The sequence below is a fragment of the Pygoscelis adeliae genome, unplaced genomic scaffold (genome assembly GCF_000699105.1).
Source record: "Pygoscelis adeliae isolate BGI_AS28 unplaced genomic scaffold, ASM69910v1 Scaffold13, whole genome shotgun sequence".
Classification (NCBI taxonomy): Eukaryota; Metazoa; Chordata; class Aves; order Sphenisciformes; family Spheniscidae; genus Pygoscelis; species Pygoscelis adeliae.
Window position 1 is genome coordinate 3,564,838 of NW_008824499.1, and position 20,651 is coordinate 3,585,488.

Below are 20,651 nucleotides of genomic sequence, written 5' to 3' on the forward strand. Positions count from 1 at the left end.
AGGGAGGATGGGGCTGCTCCGTCGCCGCCGCTGTGTGCTTCCATCGCCTGCCAAGCCCAGCAGCATGCCGCCCTCCCCGGAGAGCCCTGCCTTACAGGGCAGGGAAGCGAACCAGCCGCTTCTTTTCCTGCCCCAAACCCCCTTGGGTCACCAAAAATCCTCCCTTGGGACTGCGGCACCCTGTTTGTGAACCCCCACAGGGCTGGGTTATTCCTGGGGGTGCGGGCACCCCGGGTGCCCTGGCAGCGGTTCGGATGGAGGGTGGAGTGGTTTGCCCCCGCGCCATCGGCTTCGTTAGGGGCCCCTAGTTGGCAGCACGGCCACCGCTGCCGGGCGGGATTTTCCCCCAGCTCCGGGGAGGTCTGGGCGGCTGGCGCGCCCCTCCCGCCCCCCCAATTCCGTGGGGACGGTCCATCAGATGTTCCTGCCAAGTGACGGGTGGGGGGGAGAACAGGCTGGAATTAAAAAATAAAAAACAAACGAAAGAAACGTAAAAGATATGTGGGGGGAAGGTTTCTGGTGGTTTGGGTGGGTTCGCAAGGGACTTTGCGGGCTTGGGGTGAGGGAGTGGTGGGGTTTGGGGGGTTTCCTGCCAGTTTCTCCTGTGAGGCCATCCCTGCACCCCCAGGAAGCACCGCACTGGTGTTACTGCCTGCTCCAGGGGCTCTGAGCACCTGAGATGTTTTACCCCATGAGAGCCCATGGAAGATGCCAAAATGCCTGTCACCGGAGGCTCTTCCATCCTTGCTGGGAGTCGCTGCCTGTAAAACTGGGGCTGGCCGAGCCGAGGAGCACATTTGCAGGGGCTGATCCAGGGGGCTGAGCACTGGGCAGGATGGGACCCATCCTTCCACCCTAACCAAACCCTACTTCCTGACCCAAAAATCAGGCTTATCGATGGCATCCCAGCGCTGGGGGAGGGCTGCCCCCTTCTCCCTCTGCCGAGACAGCCGCTCATCCTGATCAGACACCTCCTCTCACCCCCTGTCCCCTCTCTGCCTGCAGGGCCGCAGGGGCTTGGGGTCCATTTTCGTCTGGGCGTCGGGGAACGGCGGCAGAGAGGGCGATTACTGCTCCTGTGATGGCTACACCAACAGCATCTACACCATCTCCATCAGCAGCACCACCGAGAACGGCTACAAGCCCTGGTACCTGGAGGAGTGCGCCTCCACCCTCGCCACCACCTACAGCAGCGGGGCGTTTTACGAGCGGAAAATAGTAAGTTTTACCCCGACGTCAAGTGGGGCAGCATCCCCTGGATGTTTTCTGCGTGGCTGGGCTGGATGATGGCTCGGTTGTAAGAGCCGGGCTTTGCTCTTAGCCCGGCAGTGGGTTTTGCTCGTGCTTTTTTATGGTGGGGCCAGAATTGCTCTGGTCCTTGGGAAGAGCTCAGGGATGTGGCGTTTTCCCTGGTAAACGGGTGAAAGGGCTGGAGGTTTGCAAAAATACCCGTGCAAATATTTCCCTGTCCCCCAAAGTGCCTGCTCGCTGTCCTGTGCTTACAAAAAGGGAATTTTGAGGATTTTTAGCCTGAGACAGAGAAAAAAGAGGGAGGATGGAGGTGTTTGGCAGGGATGTGGCAACCCCAAACGGGGAGCAGAGACTTTTTGGAGACCAGGAATTGCGTGAAAGCATGTGCATGTGTGGATCAGTCTGGTTTTCCCTGCCACCCAGGCTATATTTGCCCTGTCCCAACAGCTGCTGTGGTCTCATCACAGCAAGGCTTTCATTACTGATGTCCCCGTGCATCATCTGAACCTCGGGCAGTAAAACATCCCCCGCCAACACGGTGCCTTACCCAAGCAGGGAGGGAGTTTTCCACCCAAATTAGTTTTTTGACAAAAAATGTGGGTTTTTTTACAGGTCAATTTTATTTTGTAATTCAAGAGTGATTTGTTTGGCCCCTAACAGATTAATTTCCAGAATCCAAGTGCCTTGTTGGGGCCATTTTCATGGCACTAAGGAGCATTTGCATGGCTGAGGCCAGCACCAGCCCAGGGCTGCTGGAGCATCACTGGGCAAAAAAGCAGCTTCCAGGGGCACCTTGGGGAGAAACTGGGTGGCATGTGTCCCCCCCCCTCCAAAAATTACCAGATTAACTCAAAACCCAGGAGCCTTTTAAAAATGTTACTGACAGAACATCTCTTTGCCCACCTCCTCTCTCCGAGCTTTTGGTACCCAAGCATCGTGCTCTGCCCTGAAACGAAAAAGCTGGAAATCGCTTTTTTTTCCTTGTTTCCCCATGCAAATGGAAATTCTTGCCTGACACCAGGAACTGGAGCTTTTAAGGAAAGTATTTAATATGGCACAGCTCAACATGCACCCGTGGGTGCATACCCACGCCAGCCCTACCCTGCTCACACCACTCCATCCACGGCTTTTCCTCCAGCTGACCCACAGCAAAATTGCCTTTTTTTCCCCCCTTTCAAATATTTTTTGCACCTTTGAGCAAAGAAAAATGTAAGCAGGGGTGTTTTCTCATGCGCCGCTGATTTTTGGGGGCTCAGAGCACCCTGGTGGCATGGTAGCCGCGGCAGGTTTGGGTACCCGTAGGCTCAGCTCCCCGCTGGCATCATCCCGAGCAAACCTGGGGTGTTCGATGGGGTAGCACCTGCGCCGGGAGCATCTTCAGCAGCACGGGGCTGCAGCTCCTCTCTCCGCAGGTCACCACGGACCTCCGGCACCGCTGCACGGACGGCCACACCGGCACCTCCGTGTCTGCCCCCATGGTCGCGGGTATCATCGCCTTGGCTTTGGAGGCAAAGTAAGTGTAACCTGGCCACAGGCTTGCAGGGGGATGTTTCCAAATTTAGGAGCTGGCAAGCAAAACCAAAAAGAGAAACGGTTGCTCTGGAGCAACTCAAAATGGGGCAAAATTATTCTAAATTGCTCCTTTTTGGCAAGGTTTGATACAGCGTTGTTGTTTTGCATCTAATGTTCCTGCAGGTGTTTTATTGAGCTAATTCTTCACTTGTTGCCATCTGTTGAAAAGTTGGGGTTGGTGAGATAAGTCAGGCTTTTCATTTGGTGCATTGAAACCACTGACAGCCGGCTCCAACAGGATTTTTATAAATACTTCCTGGAAAAAAAAGTCAGAAAACATCATGGAAAATGGAAAATGTCTGTAGAAGCGATGGTTTTCAGCTAGTGTTTCATTTCTGGGGGAAAAGGACTACTTTTGCATAATGTCAAAAACCCATGTGGTGTGACCAGTAGCAATATGCTCCCTGGTTCAAAAGAGCTGCTCTTTGCCTCTTGTCCCCATCCCAGTCCCATCCTGGTCCCATCGTGGTCCCCCAGCCCAGGAGCAGCCCCACAGGGGATGAGGCTCACTCATTGGGCATCCCCATGTTGCTCCATGGAGCGTCTTCTCATGAGCTTCTCACTATTATTATTATTTTTATGGAGTGGAAATAAATTAAGGCTGCGAATAAGCCGCAGGGCAGCGTTGTGCTTGCGTCCGGGGACAGCGGTCACGGCCTGTTGGCTGCAGTCCCTCTCCTCCAGTTTAATCCCAGCACCCAGGTCAGGCGAGCACGTTTCCGGAGATGCCGTTTTCATTACAAATATATTAAAAGTGTTAGATGTAATTTTTGTATTGTTTAGCTGAGGCATAAAACGCAACATTAAGTACCAGGGTTTGGTGCTCAGGCACTCCATTATGGTGAGAAGGAATAAATTGAATTTCTGTTCTTAAATGTTGCTCAAGAGCAATATAAATCCCAGTGCAAGATGCTGAAGAACTGAACGTAAGAAAAGCATGGAAAATTCTTCGGCAATATCCCAGGCTGGGGTCTTGTGGGGGGCTCAAAAGCACACAGCGCTTAGTGTCCAGTGCCCTGAACACACAAACGTCATGCAAACCCTGCCTGGGGGGGGGTTGGAAACACTTTGGGTTTCATTTTTCTGTTAAATGAGCAGGCCAGGTTTTTTTCCAGCAATTTTTGCCATTATTCCTATAAAGGGAAGGTTTGCTCAGCAGTGTGTATCAGCGAGCTGCCAAGCCCGGTACCCTGCCTCAGGATGTTCTTTGTTCCCAATCTCCTGCAAGAAAATACGGAAAACCTTCCTGATTTGCTCCAGTTATACCCCGGAGCGTGAGCGCCAAATACCCTTGGGCCAGGAATAAATCCTGCAATGCCCGTGGGTACGTGGCATCCTTCCCTGCAGCAACCCCCTCTGCTGGGGCACCCCAAGTGATGGCCAACCTCCAGGCAGGGTGTTAGCATTTAAATCATTGATTCATGCTCTTTTGAAGCAGGAAAGGGTTTTGGGGGGTGGTGGTGTTAACTCAATGGGGGTCCCTGCTGCTGCTGGGAAGACTGGAGGCAGCAGAGCCATCCCATGAGCCAAGTGTTGTTGCAGCCCCCTGCTCACCTGGAGGGATGTCCAGCATCTGCTGGTCAAAACCTCACGGCCGATGCACCTGCGAGCGGCTGACTGGAAGACCAATGGCGCAGGGCATAAAGGTGAGGGGCCGCGGGGGCGGAGGCGGCATGGCAAAAATGGCCATGAAACGGAAAGTAAAGGTCCCCAGAGCTTTGCTTGTAGGAGCGTTCACCCTGGATGGCCGCTCTCAACTGGCTCGGTGGCTCCTACCATCAGGCTGTTGAGCGGAGGGAGGTGAGGGCAGTAATTCGTGGGGCGAGATGCTTGGCAGCCTTGCTTGGTGGAGGCTGTCCTGAGCTGCAGCGTTGGCTGCTCCTTTCAGTGGGCTGCTCCCAGCAATGGGTTTTCTATGGTGCCAACATGGATTTGGGGTGTAACTCGGGCAGGGTGATGACCTCCACGTGTCGGAGCGCCTTGTACCCCAATGGGGTCAACTCCACACCTCCGACGGTCGGAGGGTGCTCTGCCAGGAACCAAGGAGGAGCTACTGGTCCCTGCTTGGAAGGCAGTGGGTTTCTGAGTCTTCTCTCTTTCCAGTTAGCCATCTATATGGCTTCGGTCTGGTGGATGCAGATGCTATTGTGGTGGAAGCCAAGAAGTGGAAGGCGGTTCCTCCCCAGCACGTCTGCGTGGGAAGCCTGGACAGAGTGCCCAAGTGAGTGTTGTGGGGTGAGGGGGCTGTCCTGGGGCACGTGGCTGCTTGGAAGGAGCTTTGGTCGAGCTGGCTCTCGCGATGCAAAGGCTCAGCCGCTGTCCCGGCATTTGGAAAGGGAAATTAGGAGTCGGGGTAGCCGGGACAAGCCCGTGTGCAGGTGAGGTGATGTTCATGGATTTTATGGTCAGAGCGACCCGCACTGTCCACCCCAAGGTCTGTTTATTGACCCAGAAGTGCCCACCCAGGGTCTGTGCCTACGGCTCGGTGAGGAGCGGGTCCCACGGGGGCTCTCCGGGACCAGCTTTGATGGCAGGTGATTTACTTTTGCCCTTTCTGTGCTTTTGCTTCCCAGGTGGGTGATCAGCAGGGATTTTTTGAGGGCTGACAGTGCTGTTTGCCATTTTGGAAACGGCTTAGGGAGACCAAAACCAACTTGCCTGCTGGGTCCTACACGAGTGGTGATGGGTTGGGCTCTCCTCCCTCTTCCACCAAACACCTCGTCTTGATGGAAGGCACCAAAAAACGGTGCTTTGTTGCAAGGGTTCCCAAATTTCCAGTGCCTGGGGTCTCTTTGAATTTGGCTTCAGGTTCAAACCAGCTTAGGTTCACATCTCATCCTTGGTAGGTCCGGTCTGTCCCTGCTAGGTTAAGGGGTGGGATCAGGGATCTGACCAAATGGATGCTCCTAGTTTACCACTGCCTGGCTGTAGAGCAAGCTGAGTTGTTCATCAGAAAGCAGTCCCTTCAGAAAGACTTGCGTATGCAAAGCAGGAATCAATTTGGGAGCCAAGTGTGTTCATGAAACTATTTATCTGATACAGACACTAATTACAACCCAAAGAGGAACGCTGCACTGATAATTATAATAAAGCAGCGCCCTCGCAGCCCATAAGGCATAGATCTTAGAGGCAGTTCAAACCCATCTCATTACCATCGAGCAATTCAGCAAATTCCTGTGCTAGGACACTGTATTGCAATGGAGGATGAGATAATTTTTGCCATGAAGCAGTAGGAGACCAGGTTCAAATATAACTGGGCGTCCAGGCTGCTGGGAACTGGGGAGCGCTGCCGTCCCCGACGTGATGCTCTGCCCGTCCCCGGCAGGTACATCCGGGCGGACCACGTGCTGCGTGCCAGCACCCTCAGCAGCGCCTGCGCCGAGCATCGCGACCAGCATGTGCTCTACCTGGAGCACGTCGTGGTGCGGCTCAGCATCTCGCACCCGCGCCGGGGCGACCTCCAGATCAGCCTCGTCTCTCCAGCAGGGACCAGGTCGCAGCTCCTTGCCAGGAGGTAAGAGCAGCCAGAGCACACATCTGGGCTGGGCAGCATCCTCGTCTAGGGGGTTGCTGCAAGTTTTCCTCGGGTTTTTTGGGAAGGTGGGGGGCATGCTTGGGTCTTGGCTGCAGGAGGGCTCCATGCAAGGGTGGGTGCATGCAAGGATCCCTAAAATCCTTAATTACCTATCTACCTTTTCCGATTAAATAAGACATTCAAAGTCACGCTTCTTGATGCACGGCATTACTATTGCAGGGTGTTCGACCACTCCAATGAGGGGTTCAAGGGCTGGGAGTTCATGACCGTCCACTGCTGGGGGGAGCGGGCAGCGGGGGAGTGGACCCTGGAGATCCACGACATGCCATCCCAAGTGCGCAACCCCGCGGTTCAAGGTAAGGGTCCCCCAGCACCAATGTTCCTCAGCGCCCGCTGGTCCCCCTCGCCCCCGAAGCTCTTTGCAGGCTGCTTTGCTTGGCTGTAACTTTTGTTGCGAGTTTTATGGTCTTCGGCAAAACTGTATTGCCCAAATTTTTCAAAAATGGGAATAAAACTTCAGCCCTGAGTGCAGGAGGCTGCCTGTCTGGCTGAGCCAGGAGCGTGTTTTCTCCCAGCAGCAATCTCACTGCAACCGAGAGCCAGGTTTCCAAAATTAAACCGTAATGAGTCAAAATGAGGAAACCCAAGAGCTGTAATTGTTGTTTGTTTGTTTTGCTTCGCTGCTGGGACATCTGGCTCGTGGGCTGGTTGTGCAATGGCGCAAGGGGATGATGCCCCTCAGGCTGCGGACGGACGGACATCCTCCCCGGGCTGCCACTGCGCTGGCAGGGGGTGGCTGGGCTCAGCCTGGCCCCCTGCGTGTCCCCAGCCCCTGCTCCCTGACCCCTTCCTGGCAAAGGAGCCAGGCTGGCGGGATCCGGCCCCGCCGGGAAGGGGCAGCCGCCTTGCCGGCTGGTGGCAGCGGGGCATGAAGCATCCTGCCTGGGGCTGGGGCGCGGTGCGGGGGTGTTAAAATCCACACGCTCATTGATAGGAAGCCAGGAGTATATTAAAAACCTCTCCCACGCAACTTTTTGGCAGGAGGTGCATGTGGGGGTTCATTGTGCAGAAAGTGTTTCTGTTTGCTGCCTTCACCCGAAATCTTTTGAACTCGGAGAGCAGCAGCGAAGCGCTCACAGAGCTGCTTTTCTCCCTGTATTTACAGTTTACAGTGGGTGTTTCTGAGCCCCTTGCAGGCATCAGGGCTCGGCTTTACCCAGCTTTGCAAAACGAAATTAAAACAAGTGCATTAAGTCACCCCCCTCAAAGGGTCTGCACCGGCATTGAAGCAGAGATGGCAAAGTGGGAGGAAAAAGAGGGACAATGCTCCCAGCCCGCGGCAGAAATGGGTATTAAATGTTAATTTAAGACCACTAAATTAAACCAATTAAATTGGTTAATTTAATACCAATTAAATACTATGGGTGTCCTGTTGCTGGCACTGCTGCATCCCCAGCATCAGCCCCATGCAGCCCGGGCTTTCCTTGTACGGGACGTTTTAGATTTAAAGCAAATTTAATTCTTTTGGTGGAGGTGCGCGGCTGAGCTCTTCCCTGGCTGAGCCGCCCGAGCTCACCCCTTCGCAGGCTCCATGCTGGCACTATTCACTTGCAGCAGGTGGGTCCTCTCAGCCCTTTTGGAGACCCAAGGGATTTGGGTGTTGGAAATTTTAAGCCCTTCCTGGAAACGCAGGAATTAGTAGTTAAAGCCGAGCATGCTGCGGGCGTAAAGTGACTCGCATTGATAGGGAATTGAAAGAAAAACAGCGCTGGAAGGAAGCAGCAGCATTTTTTGGACCCCCTCCCCAAAGTGGTGTGGGTTGGGGAGGACCCCAGCATGGGTGTAAGGCCGTGGGAGTCCCCAGCCCCCGGGTGCAGCACAGGTTCCAGTGACCCCCACAGTGTTTTGGGGGACACTGAGCTCAGACCTCTGACATGTCGGATAGGCAGGTGGCTGGAACAACAGCAGCAAGAAATAATCTGGCGTGTGCCGGGCGGCTTTTATCAGACAGAAATAATCCTCCATTATGGAGCTTTTAAAGTTAATGGTTCTCTGCACACATTGGGCATGTCGGCTATGGTGATGCTCTGGTTCGTCAGATGAGTTATAGAATAAAAAATCCCTTATAGGTGCCTTAAAAGGCTGCATTCGTGCGGGCTGGGAGCTCAGGGGCTCATGAACATTTCTGGGTGTTCATTGTTTGCTTCTGCATTGCCGTGCCAGTGGTGAAGCCCTGATGGCCCAGTCCATCCTCCTCCTGCTTCCCCCAAAGCTGGGTCCCCTGGAGAGGAGCGGGATGGGGAGCGGGATGGGTGATGTTGTGCCTGTTCCACAGGGAAGCTGAAGGAGTGGAGCCTCCTCTTCTACGGGACAGCTGAGCACCCCTACACTGCGCTGGGCAGCCCCCAATCCCGTGGGAGGACGCTGGAGGTGCCGGCATCGGAGACGGAGCCGTCGAGAGCTGCCTTCCTGCAGAGCCAGGTGGAGGTGGCAGAGGAGGAGGAGGAGTACGCAGGTAAGTGCTGGCCAAGCTGCCGCGTTGTCCCCCCCAAAGTACCCAGGAAAATGCAAACCCGGATAAACTGGAGGAGACACGAGGCCTGATCCTGCCCAGGGCCAAGGTAGGCTGGGAGGAGCGGTGCCTGCGGCCGGCACGGGGCAGCAGGACGGTGAAATTAGAAGGTAGCAAAATGCCCCATCCCAGCACTCCCGCCACAAATTGCTGGTGCAGCCATCTGAGGAGTAAAAAAAGCTCCTCTGCCCACCTTCCCCCGCCTTCGGCGCGGGCACGGGCAGGCATCCCTGCCGGTCCCCAAGGAGCGGGTCTGGCCCCTCTTTCAAAGCTGCTCCTGCACCAGGGTGTTTAGCCAGAGGATGGCCAGGTGGGATTTGTGCCGGGGAGGATGAGCTGGAGGAGAGGTGAGCACCCGGAGCCATGCAGCTCCATAGGATAGATAGGATAAGATATATAAGATCTGTAAGATAATAGATATAGGATAAGATAGGCAGAGGGTCCCCAGCCCCTTCCCCACATCCATCATCCAGGGCGGGTGTGCTCAGAGCATCCTGGCAGTGGGGTCTGGGGGATGCTCAGCCTCTCCCCCCACTGAGCTGGTCTCTCCCTTCCCAGGTCCATGCCACCCCGAGTGCGGTGACCAGGGCTGCGATGGCCCCAGTGCCGACCAGTGCTTGAACTGCATCCACTACAGCCTGGGCAGCGTGAAAACTGGCAGGTGAGGGGTGGTGGGGTGTCCCCGCGGGGTCCCCGGGCGGCAGCAATGCCTTTCCCCAGGGCTTGCACCCCAGCGTGGGTGATAGATGCTTGCACAGAGAAAGAAGTGTATGAGAGAGAAAATGAGGGAGGAGGAGGCATGGGATCCCTGCCCTGGACTAGGGTATGATGGGGTGGGGGACATGGAGCTGGAGAGCCCTGGAGGACCTCGGCCACGTAATCATGCTGGGGAAGAAGCATTGGCTTCGCTGGCTGGGGTCACCCACACCCAAGGGACAGCTAGCTGAGGTGCCAAATCACTTCTGCAATTGGGGTTTCCACTCCTCAATCTCTTGGGCTGGCCCAGGGAAAGTTTACCCATAGTCGGGGTTGCTGGCCAAGAGAGTCCCCGGCTCTTTATTACAAAGCCACGATGTTCAAAACAGCCTAAATCTTAAGAATAAGAAGTAAATGAGCCCAAATTGCTGCCAAGGATGGGGGATGCCCCGAACGCTGCGGGCAAGGGGACAACAGCAGGCACCTGACTGCCATGAGGTGGCTGACTGTTGGCACCAAAGCCCGGGCGCTCTCGGTTCCTTCCCCAGGATGTGCGTGAGCTCATGCCCCGCAGGGTTTTTCGGCGACAAAGGTGCCCGGAGGTGCCGCCGGTGCTACAAGGGCTGCGAGCGCTGCGTCGGAAGGGGACCAACCCAGTGCACAGCATGCAAGCGAAGCCTCTACCATCACCAGGAGATGAGCACCTGCGTGGTGCTGTGTCCACCCGGGTTTTACGCCGAGGAACGTAAGGATGTTTATCACTTGCAAGCTGTAGCATGAGGATATGCAGGGGTTGCTTCTATTTTAAGTTCTATGGGTGGAGAAAACACCTTGATTTTTGAGTATTGGCTTTGAATTTTGCCTCCTCGACCTGCTTTGCACAGTGAAGGGAGGAGGAAAACCTCTGGGTGTTCAGAGGGTGGTGCAAAGCAGAGGCGCTCAACTCAGCTCTTAATTAGAAGACTGTAATTAATGATCCTAGCTGCTTGCAAAGTGTATTTCTTCTTAGCAAGCAATGACAGATAAGGTCATCTGCAATAGCAGGGACCCATTGGGGGTGGGGACGTGCCTCTCTGCCCCAGGGAGCTGGCGCTGGGGTGCAGCGGGGCTTTGCGGCTCCGACTGCCGCTTGCAAATCATTGTCCGGGTTTTATTCTCCCTGCCTTGCTTTGTTTTTTGAAAGGTCAGAAACGCTGTCTGAAATGTCATCAAAGCTGTAAAAAATGTGTCAGCGAAGCAGACAAATGTACTGCATGCAAAGATGGATTCAGGTAAAATACCAGCACAGTAGGAGTTTATACCTGCAGCATTGGTACCTGTGGTTTATATTTGGGAAAACCGATGGGAAATTAGAGAGTGAGTTAGTTAAAGACCCAAGATCCTGCTTCCATGGTACTACAGCTGTGTCGTGGAGCTGGGAACTTAAAGGTGGTGCTTCGTGTCCCTTTCTTAGCTGAAAAGCACGATTTAAATTTAATTTCATTTTCTCCAGCGCTTGCCAGGGTGGTGGGTAAGTGCTGCGCTGCGGGCTCAGAAGCGCTCGTCCAAATTTGGTGACCTGTGATCAGAGCAGCTCCCAGCATCACAGCATCCCAAATGGGGGGAAAAAAGCAATGAAAACGTTTACACTGCACGTTGCAAAGTGCATGTTTCCTCCCGAGTCTCAGGCGGCTCCGTCAGAGCCGTCCCAGCCAAACGGGGCGCTTAGTTTTGCTCACCTGGCAGAGCTGGTTCAGGGCTGAGCTGCTCCAGGCAGGCTGAAAGTGCTTCCTGCAAGTGCAGAAACCCTTCCCTCAGCTTCATCCATGCAGGAAAATTTTATCCCATGTACCTGTTGAGTGGGGCTAGCAGAGGATAGTGGTTTTCCAGCAATGAGGGTGCAGGCGGGGCAGCCCCAACCCCGGGAGGAGCACCGGGCGCCCTTGCTGCTGGGCCCACGGCTCCTGCGGGATGCAGAGCCCAGCCATGCCGGCGAGCAGCATCGGCACTGGGGAGAAGCTGTTTTCCATCCCTGAGCTCACATGGAAGTATGATCCCCTAGCCCTTTGCTTCGCTCAGGGCCTGTTAGCGGGCCAGAGCCACGGTGTAGCAGCGGGGCTCTCTCAGACAAGGAAATTGCCGCTGCCAAAAGATTATCTACTCCTTCAGAAAAGCAAAAGTGGAGGCACTTGTCAGACATAATCCACACAGCGCTTGCTTTTTATTGTCCAATATCCTTTTAAGCCGGGACTTCAAATCATTCCTGCCACGGTGAAGCAGCACTGGCCCAGCTGCGGCACTGAACCAATTTCCTTTTATTCCGGGGAGCCTTGTGGTGCAAAGGGTCTTTGCGAGAGCCTGGCTGGCTGCCCACGGGAAAAAATAATTTTATTTCCTCCTGGATACTTAATTAAGGAACCTGCAGCCGTCCCTTTGGTCCAGGCAGGACTTTAATTTCTCCTGAAGCGCTGGCTGGCTTTCCAATGCCTCCTGCGCTGCAGGCTGAGGCTGCTGGAGGGCACTGGGGGATGCGGAGACAGGACAGGCTGTGTTAAGTCCCCAGAGCCTGTAGCTTCGGGTGCAAACGTTCTCTCTGCTTTCTCGGCAGCCTGGCAGGAGAGAGCTGCGTGCCGGAGTGCCAGCCTGCCATGTACCTCAGCCGGGAGCCCCGGCGGTGCGAGACCTGCCCCGCCGGCACAGGTATGTCCTTCGCCCCACAGCATCCCCATGCGAAACCCTCGTGCATCAAGAGCCGATGCCCACCATACCCACGCCGAGCCAAGGCAGAGCGGGCCGGAGGGGAAGCAATCCCAGCTCTCCAGCATACCCCGCGAGGTGCTGGGAATATGTTCATATCGGAAAGGTTTTTAGGGAGTTTTTACATTTTTATTAGAGCCATTCTTTATTTCCCGATCCCTCTGAAGCCAGGTGCTTTAGTTTAATAAGGTTGCGGGGGAGGCCGTAAAACCCTCTCAGAGTGATGGAAGATGGCTTTGCAGCATATAAAAATGTCAGGCAGCCGAGGAGCATTATCCTGGCCGGGCTGGCCGCTGCCGGCTTCCCCCCACTGCCCAAAGTCGCTCGGCGTTCCCTTTAAATCCTGCCTTTTTCACTTCTTGAAAGTCCAATCATTTTCCGTTGTTCATGTTTGCATCTGCCCTCGAAATCATCATAGATCTGATGATAATATGATCCCTAGACAATTCATGTTCAGTGGTGTGAATCTCATCTATCATACATGGGCAATTTCCTAAGACTAAATCCAAAATATTTATTGATCTTGTTGGCAAGCGTGGAAGGGAACAGGCTCTTAATCCCTTAAGAAAATTACTTCCCTTCTAATTCTTATTCCAGTCAGTGTAAATGTACTTCACCACAATTATTTTTCAAGCCTTTTTCGTCTCCTTTTCCTGCATAACCATTTCTCAAGCCTGGCGCATGGAAGGCCTCTAATAATACCACCTCCATCACCGCGGTTTGCCGTCCAGCCGCAGCACGCTGGCGTCAGAGTGGGGCCCTCTTTCTCAGCTCCTCTCCCGAGCCCTTCCCTCCTCCAGCTCCTCCGCAGCCCAATTTAGCATCTCTTTTTCCACATTACTCTGCATAGGGTGGGAAAGCCAAACCGGTGCATGCTTGGGAGCAGTGGCTGATGCGCCGGAGGGGATTTTGATGTGCTATCCCCCAATGACCCCCTGTGGCTGGCTCTTGGCTCTGCAGAGAGGCAGGATGCTGGGTCCTGGCTGGATTTTTGGGGATGGGAGCTGAGTTTTTTGAGGTGGGATCCAAGCAGCCACACGGGACCCTGGTGGCACAACAGCTTGTTCACTCCTGGGCACGAGCGGGGCAGAGCCGAGCTGGTGCCCCCCATTTCATGCAGGACTGCGGCCACGCTGGTGCGACATGGCTCCTGTCTCCGAAACCGCCCACATCATCTGCCCTCTCCCCTGTCCCCACAGGGCCGGGTGAGGAGGACTGTGCACCCTGTGCCCCCGAGGCCCCCGCACCCCAATGGCACTGCGTCCCCACCTGCCGCGAGGGCTTCTACCCCGCCGACAGCCACGGGCTGCCCAACAAAGTCTGCAAGAGGTATGTTACCTCCCCGATCACGACCGGAGCGTAGCCAGGACTGATGGGGAGTGCTGGCAGCAAAGATAAAAAAAAATAATGCTGAAAACAGTTCGCAGCTGGAGCTGTTTACTAGGGAAATTAAAATAGGGATGAGGGAGCCAGGGCAGCTGTGGGGCTGGACCCTACACACCCCTGCCCTATAGATTTAAGAGCAGCGAAGCTGCACGCTCCCCCGCCAGAGCCAGCCAGCCAAGATGTCTTAGGGCTATGGTGGAAGGGGCTCAGCCCCAGCTCCAGGCTCTTTGGAGGAGGTGTGGGAGGAAAGGTGATGTTTAGGCAAGTATTCGAGCTTTCAATCAAACCTGCTCTGTTTGCCCCGCGGCCATGTTGGAGGAGTGTTTGCCCGCTCCTTGGCCCAGCACGGGGGCTGCGTGCAGGAGACCGGGAGATGCCGGGAGGCAGCAATTTGCTCCCACTCTCCAGCGCTCTGTGCTTTAAGTGGGGAGTGGGAGTGGATTCAGCCTCATTAAAGCGAACATGAAAGGGAAGGATTAAAGGTGACTTGGGAACACACAACACAGTCCCTGCCTGCCCAAGGTTTCGCTCACCCGTGCTGGCTATCCAGCAGAGAGGAACAGGGTACCAGCATCCCTTCCCAGGGATTTCGAGTATGGTCTCCGCAAGCTGTCATCCCCAGGCAGAAAGCACAGCTGCTGGGCTCTTTTCCCTGAGCAAACAGGTGGGAGCAGCACAGGTTCCCCTTGCAGCCCTTTTTCTAACCAGGATTGCTGGGAGGAGAGGTGCGTGTCCCACTGAGCCTTCCCAGCAGGCAAGCGCTTTTGGGATGTCACTAGCTGTCACTGGGCATCGAGCTGGCACCAGCAAGCCCTTTTTTCCCAGGGCTTCAGTAACTTTTCAAGCTTCGCTGTTTTCCACATCCTCTGGTTTGGTCTGGATGTCACAGTGCCGACAGACATGTTTTCTGGCCAATGGCCCATTTCAGATGGCGGGGTTGGGGTCTCGGTGCTGGTTCAGACCACAGCGGGGTCTCTGTCCCCAGGTGCGATGACCACTGCTCAGCCTGTGAGGGCTCCGGTGGAAACTGCCTCAAGTGTAAAGAAGGTTTCAGCCTCCTCGGTGGCTCCTGTGTAACAAATGAAACCTGTACCAATGGTAAGTAGTTGTGGCAGAACTGCTGGCACTGTGGTGCTTCCCCAGTAGTAAAAATGATGGGTTTGTGGGCTTCCCTTCAGAGCAGAAAGCCGAAAGTGCTGCAGCTCCTGGGCTTGACGGGGTACGGCTGCAGCGAGCCGGGCTCCGGCTGCAGTGGGCAGGCGGCTTACCTGGCAGAGCTGCTGGATATCTGCCTGTTGCTCAAACGCATCTGAGCATTTGTATTTTGTTATAGTTTAGTCTTGGGGCTAATTCTCCCACTTGCTGCAAAGCTGCTTTATTCCTTCATTAAAACCACGTGAAAGATGCCCTTAAAAAGCAACTCTTTTTCAATTCTCTCTCCTCCAACACTGGAACGAATTGCACCGCCTGTTACGTGCAATGTTTGTTTATTTAAAATGTTAATCTGCTCTCATTTTCTCTTGTTCCTCGCCTCGGCTTCCCAGCTGACAAGACTTTCTGTGAGATGGTGAAATCAAACAAGCTCTGTGAAAAGAAGCTGTTTGTGCAGTTCTGCTGTCAGACGTGTCTTATGGCCGGGTAAAGTTCAGCGGCTGCATCCATCCAGGACTTCCACCAACTGCCAGCCCGGTTTTGCCAAATGTTTAGGACAAAAGTTTATTTTTTCAGCTTTGGGAGAGTTTACATGGTGCTGTCAAGCATTCACTCGTAAGTTTGATAGCTTTAATATCACTGTCAGCGCGTTTCTATAGCAATATGTTAAGCAGAGATTGGATCGTACCCTGAATGATCAAGTCCTGAAAGGCAGCAGACAAGCGGTGATATTAATACTCTCAAACACTCCTCGTGAGCAGGGACCGATGCATGATCCACGTAGCCAAGCTTGGTTCTTTGCAGAAATCCTACTGATCTGCCCGCTCCGAGTGGCTGGCAGGAGCCCTCGCTGCAAAGGATGCAGGACTTCACACATCTGTGAAGAAAGAGCCGGTTCTGGCTCAGTTTTTGGTACCCTTTTCTGCTAGGTGACGGCTGATATAAACCTGCATTGCAAACGGCCGGCACCGTGCTCTGTATATACGTAGAACGATGAATTAGGTGGTTCCCGGGGCGGTGCCCTAAAGCCTGCTCTGGCACTCCTGTTCAGATTCAGTCGGTAGCTGTTTCTCTCTGGCTGTGGCAATAACTGGAGATTTGAGGACCAAAGCGAGAGCTGATCCATGTGGCTCTTCAGGCGTGTCAGCACAGTGAGCCTGGCAGGGCTTTGCCCTGCGGGTAACCACAGGCAGGCAAAACCCATGTGCCGACGGGGAGTCTTACGGACTCAGGGGGTTTGTCCACATGGACCAGCCTGTGGGGTCACAGCCTTACCACGAAATGTATTTACCTCCTGGAACTGCTAGTAAGTTGCTGATCAATTCAGTTCTGGAACGAGCTAGATCCTTCCTCTAAACGAGATGGTGTCCCAATTAATCTCTTCTGGCATTTTGCGTTCCGATCCTTCCCCTGTTTCATTGGGTATACCCCTCTCTCTCACAAAATCCTCCTGTTCACGGCAGTGATTTTTCTTGGGCATCTGTTTCCAAAAGAGACATTCCAGGGATCCGGCCAGGAAACTCTTAATTCTACAAAACCCTTCCCCGAAACAAATCTTTTCATGCTCTCTCTTAATAGTAAGTCATGTGGTGTTTATATAATTCTGTTTAAAATATCCTTGGCTATGTTGTTTTACAGATTTTTAAAAAATAACTTATACAATCCTTGTTTTTTCTCTGTAGACTATTTTTTATATGGGAATGGGGAATCTTTTTGTGTCTCACATCCTTCTCCTTTTCTCCTCTCTGACCTTGCAGAGCCGCACTTTGCACCAGACGTATGTAAACACTCTTTCTACGCTGCATGTTCTGATTTTCATTGTTAATAGTTTTAATGAGTTAAACCTTTTGCCAGTGAAATTCACAGTACAAATTGTCACCAGTTCCTCACGGAGCTGGGATAATCCCTACTCGGTTTCGGTTGCAACGACACGCGCCCTGCCTGGGCTTGCCTGCTAAAGCTTACCTCAGCCAGGTGAAGAGGGGAGAGCCACACCATCACCGGTCCTCACCTGCCTGGACCAAACCCGAGGAAAGATGGAGCTTTGGTAAACTGACCTTTAAGTTAATAAACTATTGATCTCCCCTGACAAATGAATCTGTGCTTTTTACAAATTCATGCAGCCGCCATCCCGACCAGAGGCAGGGCAGGGCAATGATGCACCACGCGTCTTCATTTTGCTGGACAAAGCAGCTGTCCTGGCTGGAGTTCCTGATCAGCCCAGAGCACCTGCGGGAGAAACGGCTCAGGAACAGACAAGCTGCATCTGCAAAAACCTCACATTTGTTCTCATAAAGGTCTTTTACCTTCAGAGGAAACTCATATCCCAAATACACGCCCCGTGCCAGGCTGGGCCGGCATCTCTGGTGCACCCAGGGCCGTCTGGCTGGGGTTTGGGGCTGCGCTCGGGCATGGCTGGGCGTATTCTTCAGTTGTGGGGGGAGCGCAGCATGTGGCAGTGCATCTGCAGCTGGATGAGCTGGCAGGGGGGCTCGCTCCCCTTTCCCACCCGTACACGGAGCATCCTGCGGCCCCCAGGGCCCAACCGCAGTCCACAGCCGCTGGGAACCACAGGGCCACCTTCCCCCTTCTGCTGGCTGGGGAAGGAGAGGAGCCGCTGGTGTGTCGGGGAGCGGAGGGAGCTGTGGAGCCTTTCGTTCGTCATGTTCGTTTTGCAATGTTTAACCATGGGCCAGGTGCCCAGGGTAGTGCCTGGATATCTCGAACTGAGCTTTTTAAGTGTGAAAAAAAAGAAAAGAACTGAGCCCTCCCACAAGGGAAGATGCTTTCTCAGAGCTGTGCTGCTGTGGGTTCCTGCATCTTACAGGTCTTCACATTTATCAGATGATAAATGTGAATTAATCAGATGATTTATCACAAAACGTTATTCCTTCTGTTGCTCCAGGATTCCCCTTTGGTCTCGGGCCAAACCAGAGGTCGGAAGTGGGGTGAAATTCTCCTGGCGTCTGCCCCTTCGGTTGTAAAATAACAAACTTTCATTTCTGTTGCTGTGTCACACAGTCAAAAATCAGGAGCTGTGAATCAGGAGTACTGCGTTAGCTCTGCCTTTCAGTTCTCTGGCTCACAGCGGCCTGCCTCTAAATACTGCTCACTGGTATATTTAGATGTACTGAAATGCTAAAAAAAAGAAAGATGTTTACCCTTACATCCTTGGCATAACTTAAAATACACACTGGGTGAAGCAATGCAATTTAAGATGACCAGTCCCAGCTTTATCCTGCTTTCTGCTGCCCTCCAGCCTGCCGGAGAAAGAGAAACAAATTCTACACATCAGGTTTGTGCAGCAACATCAGCTTCCAGCATTTCCCAGGGCACTAACTCCCTCAGAAATCATTCTTGGAAAGTAATAAAATTCAGATTTATCCAAGCTATTGCAATGCTTGCTTGGAGCTATTAAAGTCTCTCTGGCACTGGTATGCTCAGAGGATCAAAGTGGCTGTATCTTCAAGACAAGTGCATATTTAGGCAATTTATTAAAGCCCATTCCTCTGTTGTCTCTTGGCACCAAAGACAAATCTATAATAGCTGTTTTCTGGAGAATCTTCTTAGTGCAGCCTGACTCGTCATTTGCTGTTTGGCTGTGAGGTTGCATCCACGGCCATCTGCCATTTCGTAGTTGGCAGGTGGGGAACACACATCTTAAAAAGCATTGCTTTGACTTTCCATTACAAAGAAAGGGCTCTTAAGAGCTCGTGTACAGCATCTGAGACCAAGAATCTGTCTGCTCTCAATTATAATTCTATTACGCTGCAGAGCTGAGGCATACAGCTGTATTGTGCTAAGGGAGAAAGGTCCGCCTTTAATTTGGCCTTCTTGGAGGCAGGACCTGCTTTCCAGGAGGCTGAAGAGGGTCTACTTTTAATGACTGCCTGAAATGACTAAAGACTCTGTTGTCTGTATCACCGTGTGATTCCTGAGTCACATATAACAGTGCTGCTAATTCTTTGTTTCTGCTTATGACACCTCTCTCTTTTTTTCTTGTTCTCTCCTAACTGACTTGACTACATGCTTTCGTATACGGCTTTGGTGAGGGTGTTTTTTAAGTAGGGAGCACAGAAGCTGCCTGACCCCAGCTGACACCTCCACAGGGATTGCCAGCCAGAACAGAGCCAGCTCTGACGCTGTAATCCTGGAGAACAAGCCAGGCGTCACTCTCAGGGTGATGCTGCTAGATGCTCCCAAAAGAAAAGTATGAGCCATCACTGTGCAGTGCCAAACGTGGCTGCAGCATTTAACCTATTATCACATCCTCTGGGTTCACAGAAATGTCATGGCTCACGAAAAAATCCTTCCCTTGATAGCAGTGGATCCAGAAATCATTCTGCCTCATCTCACTCACGGGGCCTTGAGGACTGGGGAAGTATTTTTCCAGGGCCGCAGAAGTGGTGGCTTGGTGACATTCAGGCGGGTCTTGGCTCGCTTCCCTTCGCATGCCACCTTCAGTCCACGTCATCTGCACTGTGGTTCACCCGCCTGCAAAGCCCTACTGCCGGCAGCTGAGCCCTGCCAGCGGGGCCAAGCACCTCGGCCACAGCAGCCCAACACTGACACCGGGCAGCGTGTCAGCCTCGGACCTAGTGACCTGCTTTACATTGAAGTGGAGTTGCCTGACCAGACACAGCAGGCTGAGCCGTCTCAGCTCCCCCATAGCTACCCCCAGCTCTTCCTCACTGTTCCCCAAATTCCTAAAGCATGTAGGAGGGGGTGTAGCGACACTTGAAAGTACATTTTATCTCACAGATGAAGGGTGAATGTCATGCTGCAGCCTGTGGTGTGTTCCCAGCTCATCACAGCTTCTCTGAGACCAGGAACGCATGTGGAAGTGCCAGAGCAACTGTCTCAAATGCTGCAGGGGGAAGGTGTTTATAGGCAACCCTATGTCCAGGAGCAAAGGCTGAGCTGCTGCTTGGATGGAGGAGAGAAAGCACCAAGAGCTGTAACTGTTGCGGGAGGCTGTCCTGGCTGTGTAGCAGATAGGGAGAAGCATGTGTTTGAACAAGCTAAGTGCACAGGAGCCAGCTCTGTCCAAAGGAAAGCAGCCTGCTTGCTGCTAGTCATCTGCGTAAAGCAGGTTCCCAGCCCGCTCTGCCTCCATTTCTGCAGATTTGGTCTGTGCCTGGAAACACCAGACGCTGAGAGGGAACCTCTGGTGACATCTTCATGCTGCTTTAGGGTGTTGTTGATAGCAAAGCCAAGCCCCTGCTCAGTTTGTTGATCGATGTGCTCAGGCACCGGGCTGGGTGCTGGCCCTGCGCGCTCCCCTTGCCCAGTTGTCAGCTGCAGGGAGGCCCGGGGGGGCCAAGGGCAGCACATCTCCCCGGGGAGGGGAGTGTGGAGGAACCTCACCTCAGCAAGGGGAGGTTTTGCTGCCAGCAGCCTCCCACGAGGGATCGCTGCCTTCCTCACCGGTACTGCTGCAGTCAGACCAGTCGGCTCTGGGGAACTGGGGTATCGGGGAGGCACCCCAGGGCGCTTGGGGCGCTTTTGGTAAGGGAAGAGGCGTTTGCAGGACACCGGGTCCCTCTGCTGACGAGCTGCCGCAGCGCTGCCGGTGCCATTGCTGGAGGAGAGCCGCTGCCCGGGGCGCCCGGCCTCGGCCCCGGCCCTCCCTGCAGCCGTGAGCTTTCAACTGCACGGAAGATTACCGTGAAAAGACCTTTAAGGGGGCGAGATTGAGGAGGGGGCCAAGGACGGAGGAGAACGGCCTGGCTGGGGGGGCTGCAGGACTCG

General features: G+C 53.8%; 1 protein-coding gene across 1 annotated transcript in view; it reads left to right on the forward strand.

Annotated features, from left to right (window-relative positions):
- PCSK6 (proprotein convertase subtilisin/kexin type 6) overlaps positions 1 to 15,390 on the forward strand; it is a 33,648-nt gene extending 18,258 nt beyond the window's left edge. The window contains exons 8-21 of the mRNA XM_009321537.1: positions 1,006 to 1,218; positions 2,664 to 2,764; positions 4,366 to 4,469; positions 4,927 to 5,044; positions 6,149 to 6,337; positions 6,578 to 6,714; positions 8,694 to 8,873; positions 9,489 to 9,591; positions 10,175 to 10,371; positions 10,810 to 10,897; positions 12,214 to 12,305; positions 13,562 to 13,691; positions 14,734 to 14,846; positions 15,293 to 15,390. Coding sequence (XP_009319812.1) covers positions 1,006 to 1,218; positions 2,664 to 2,764; positions 4,366 to 4,469; positions 4,927 to 5,044; positions 6,149 to 6,337; positions 6,578 to 6,714; positions 8,694 to 8,873; positions 9,489 to 9,591; positions 10,175 to 10,371; positions 10,810 to 10,897; positions 12,214 to 12,305; positions 13,562 to 13,691; positions 14,734 to 14,846; positions 15,293 to 15,390 — 1,863 coding nt within the window. The remainder of the gene's footprint in view (positions 1 to 1,005; positions 1,219 to 2,663; positions 2,765 to 4,365; positions 4,470 to 4,926; positions 5,045 to 6,148; positions 6,338 to 6,577; positions 6,715 to 8,693; positions 8,874 to 9,488; positions 9,592 to 10,174; positions 10,372 to 10,809; positions 10,898 to 12,213; positions 12,306 to 13,561; positions 13,692 to 14,733; positions 14,847 to 15,292) is intronic.
- Positions 15,391 to 20,651: the final 5,261 nt, after the last annotated feature.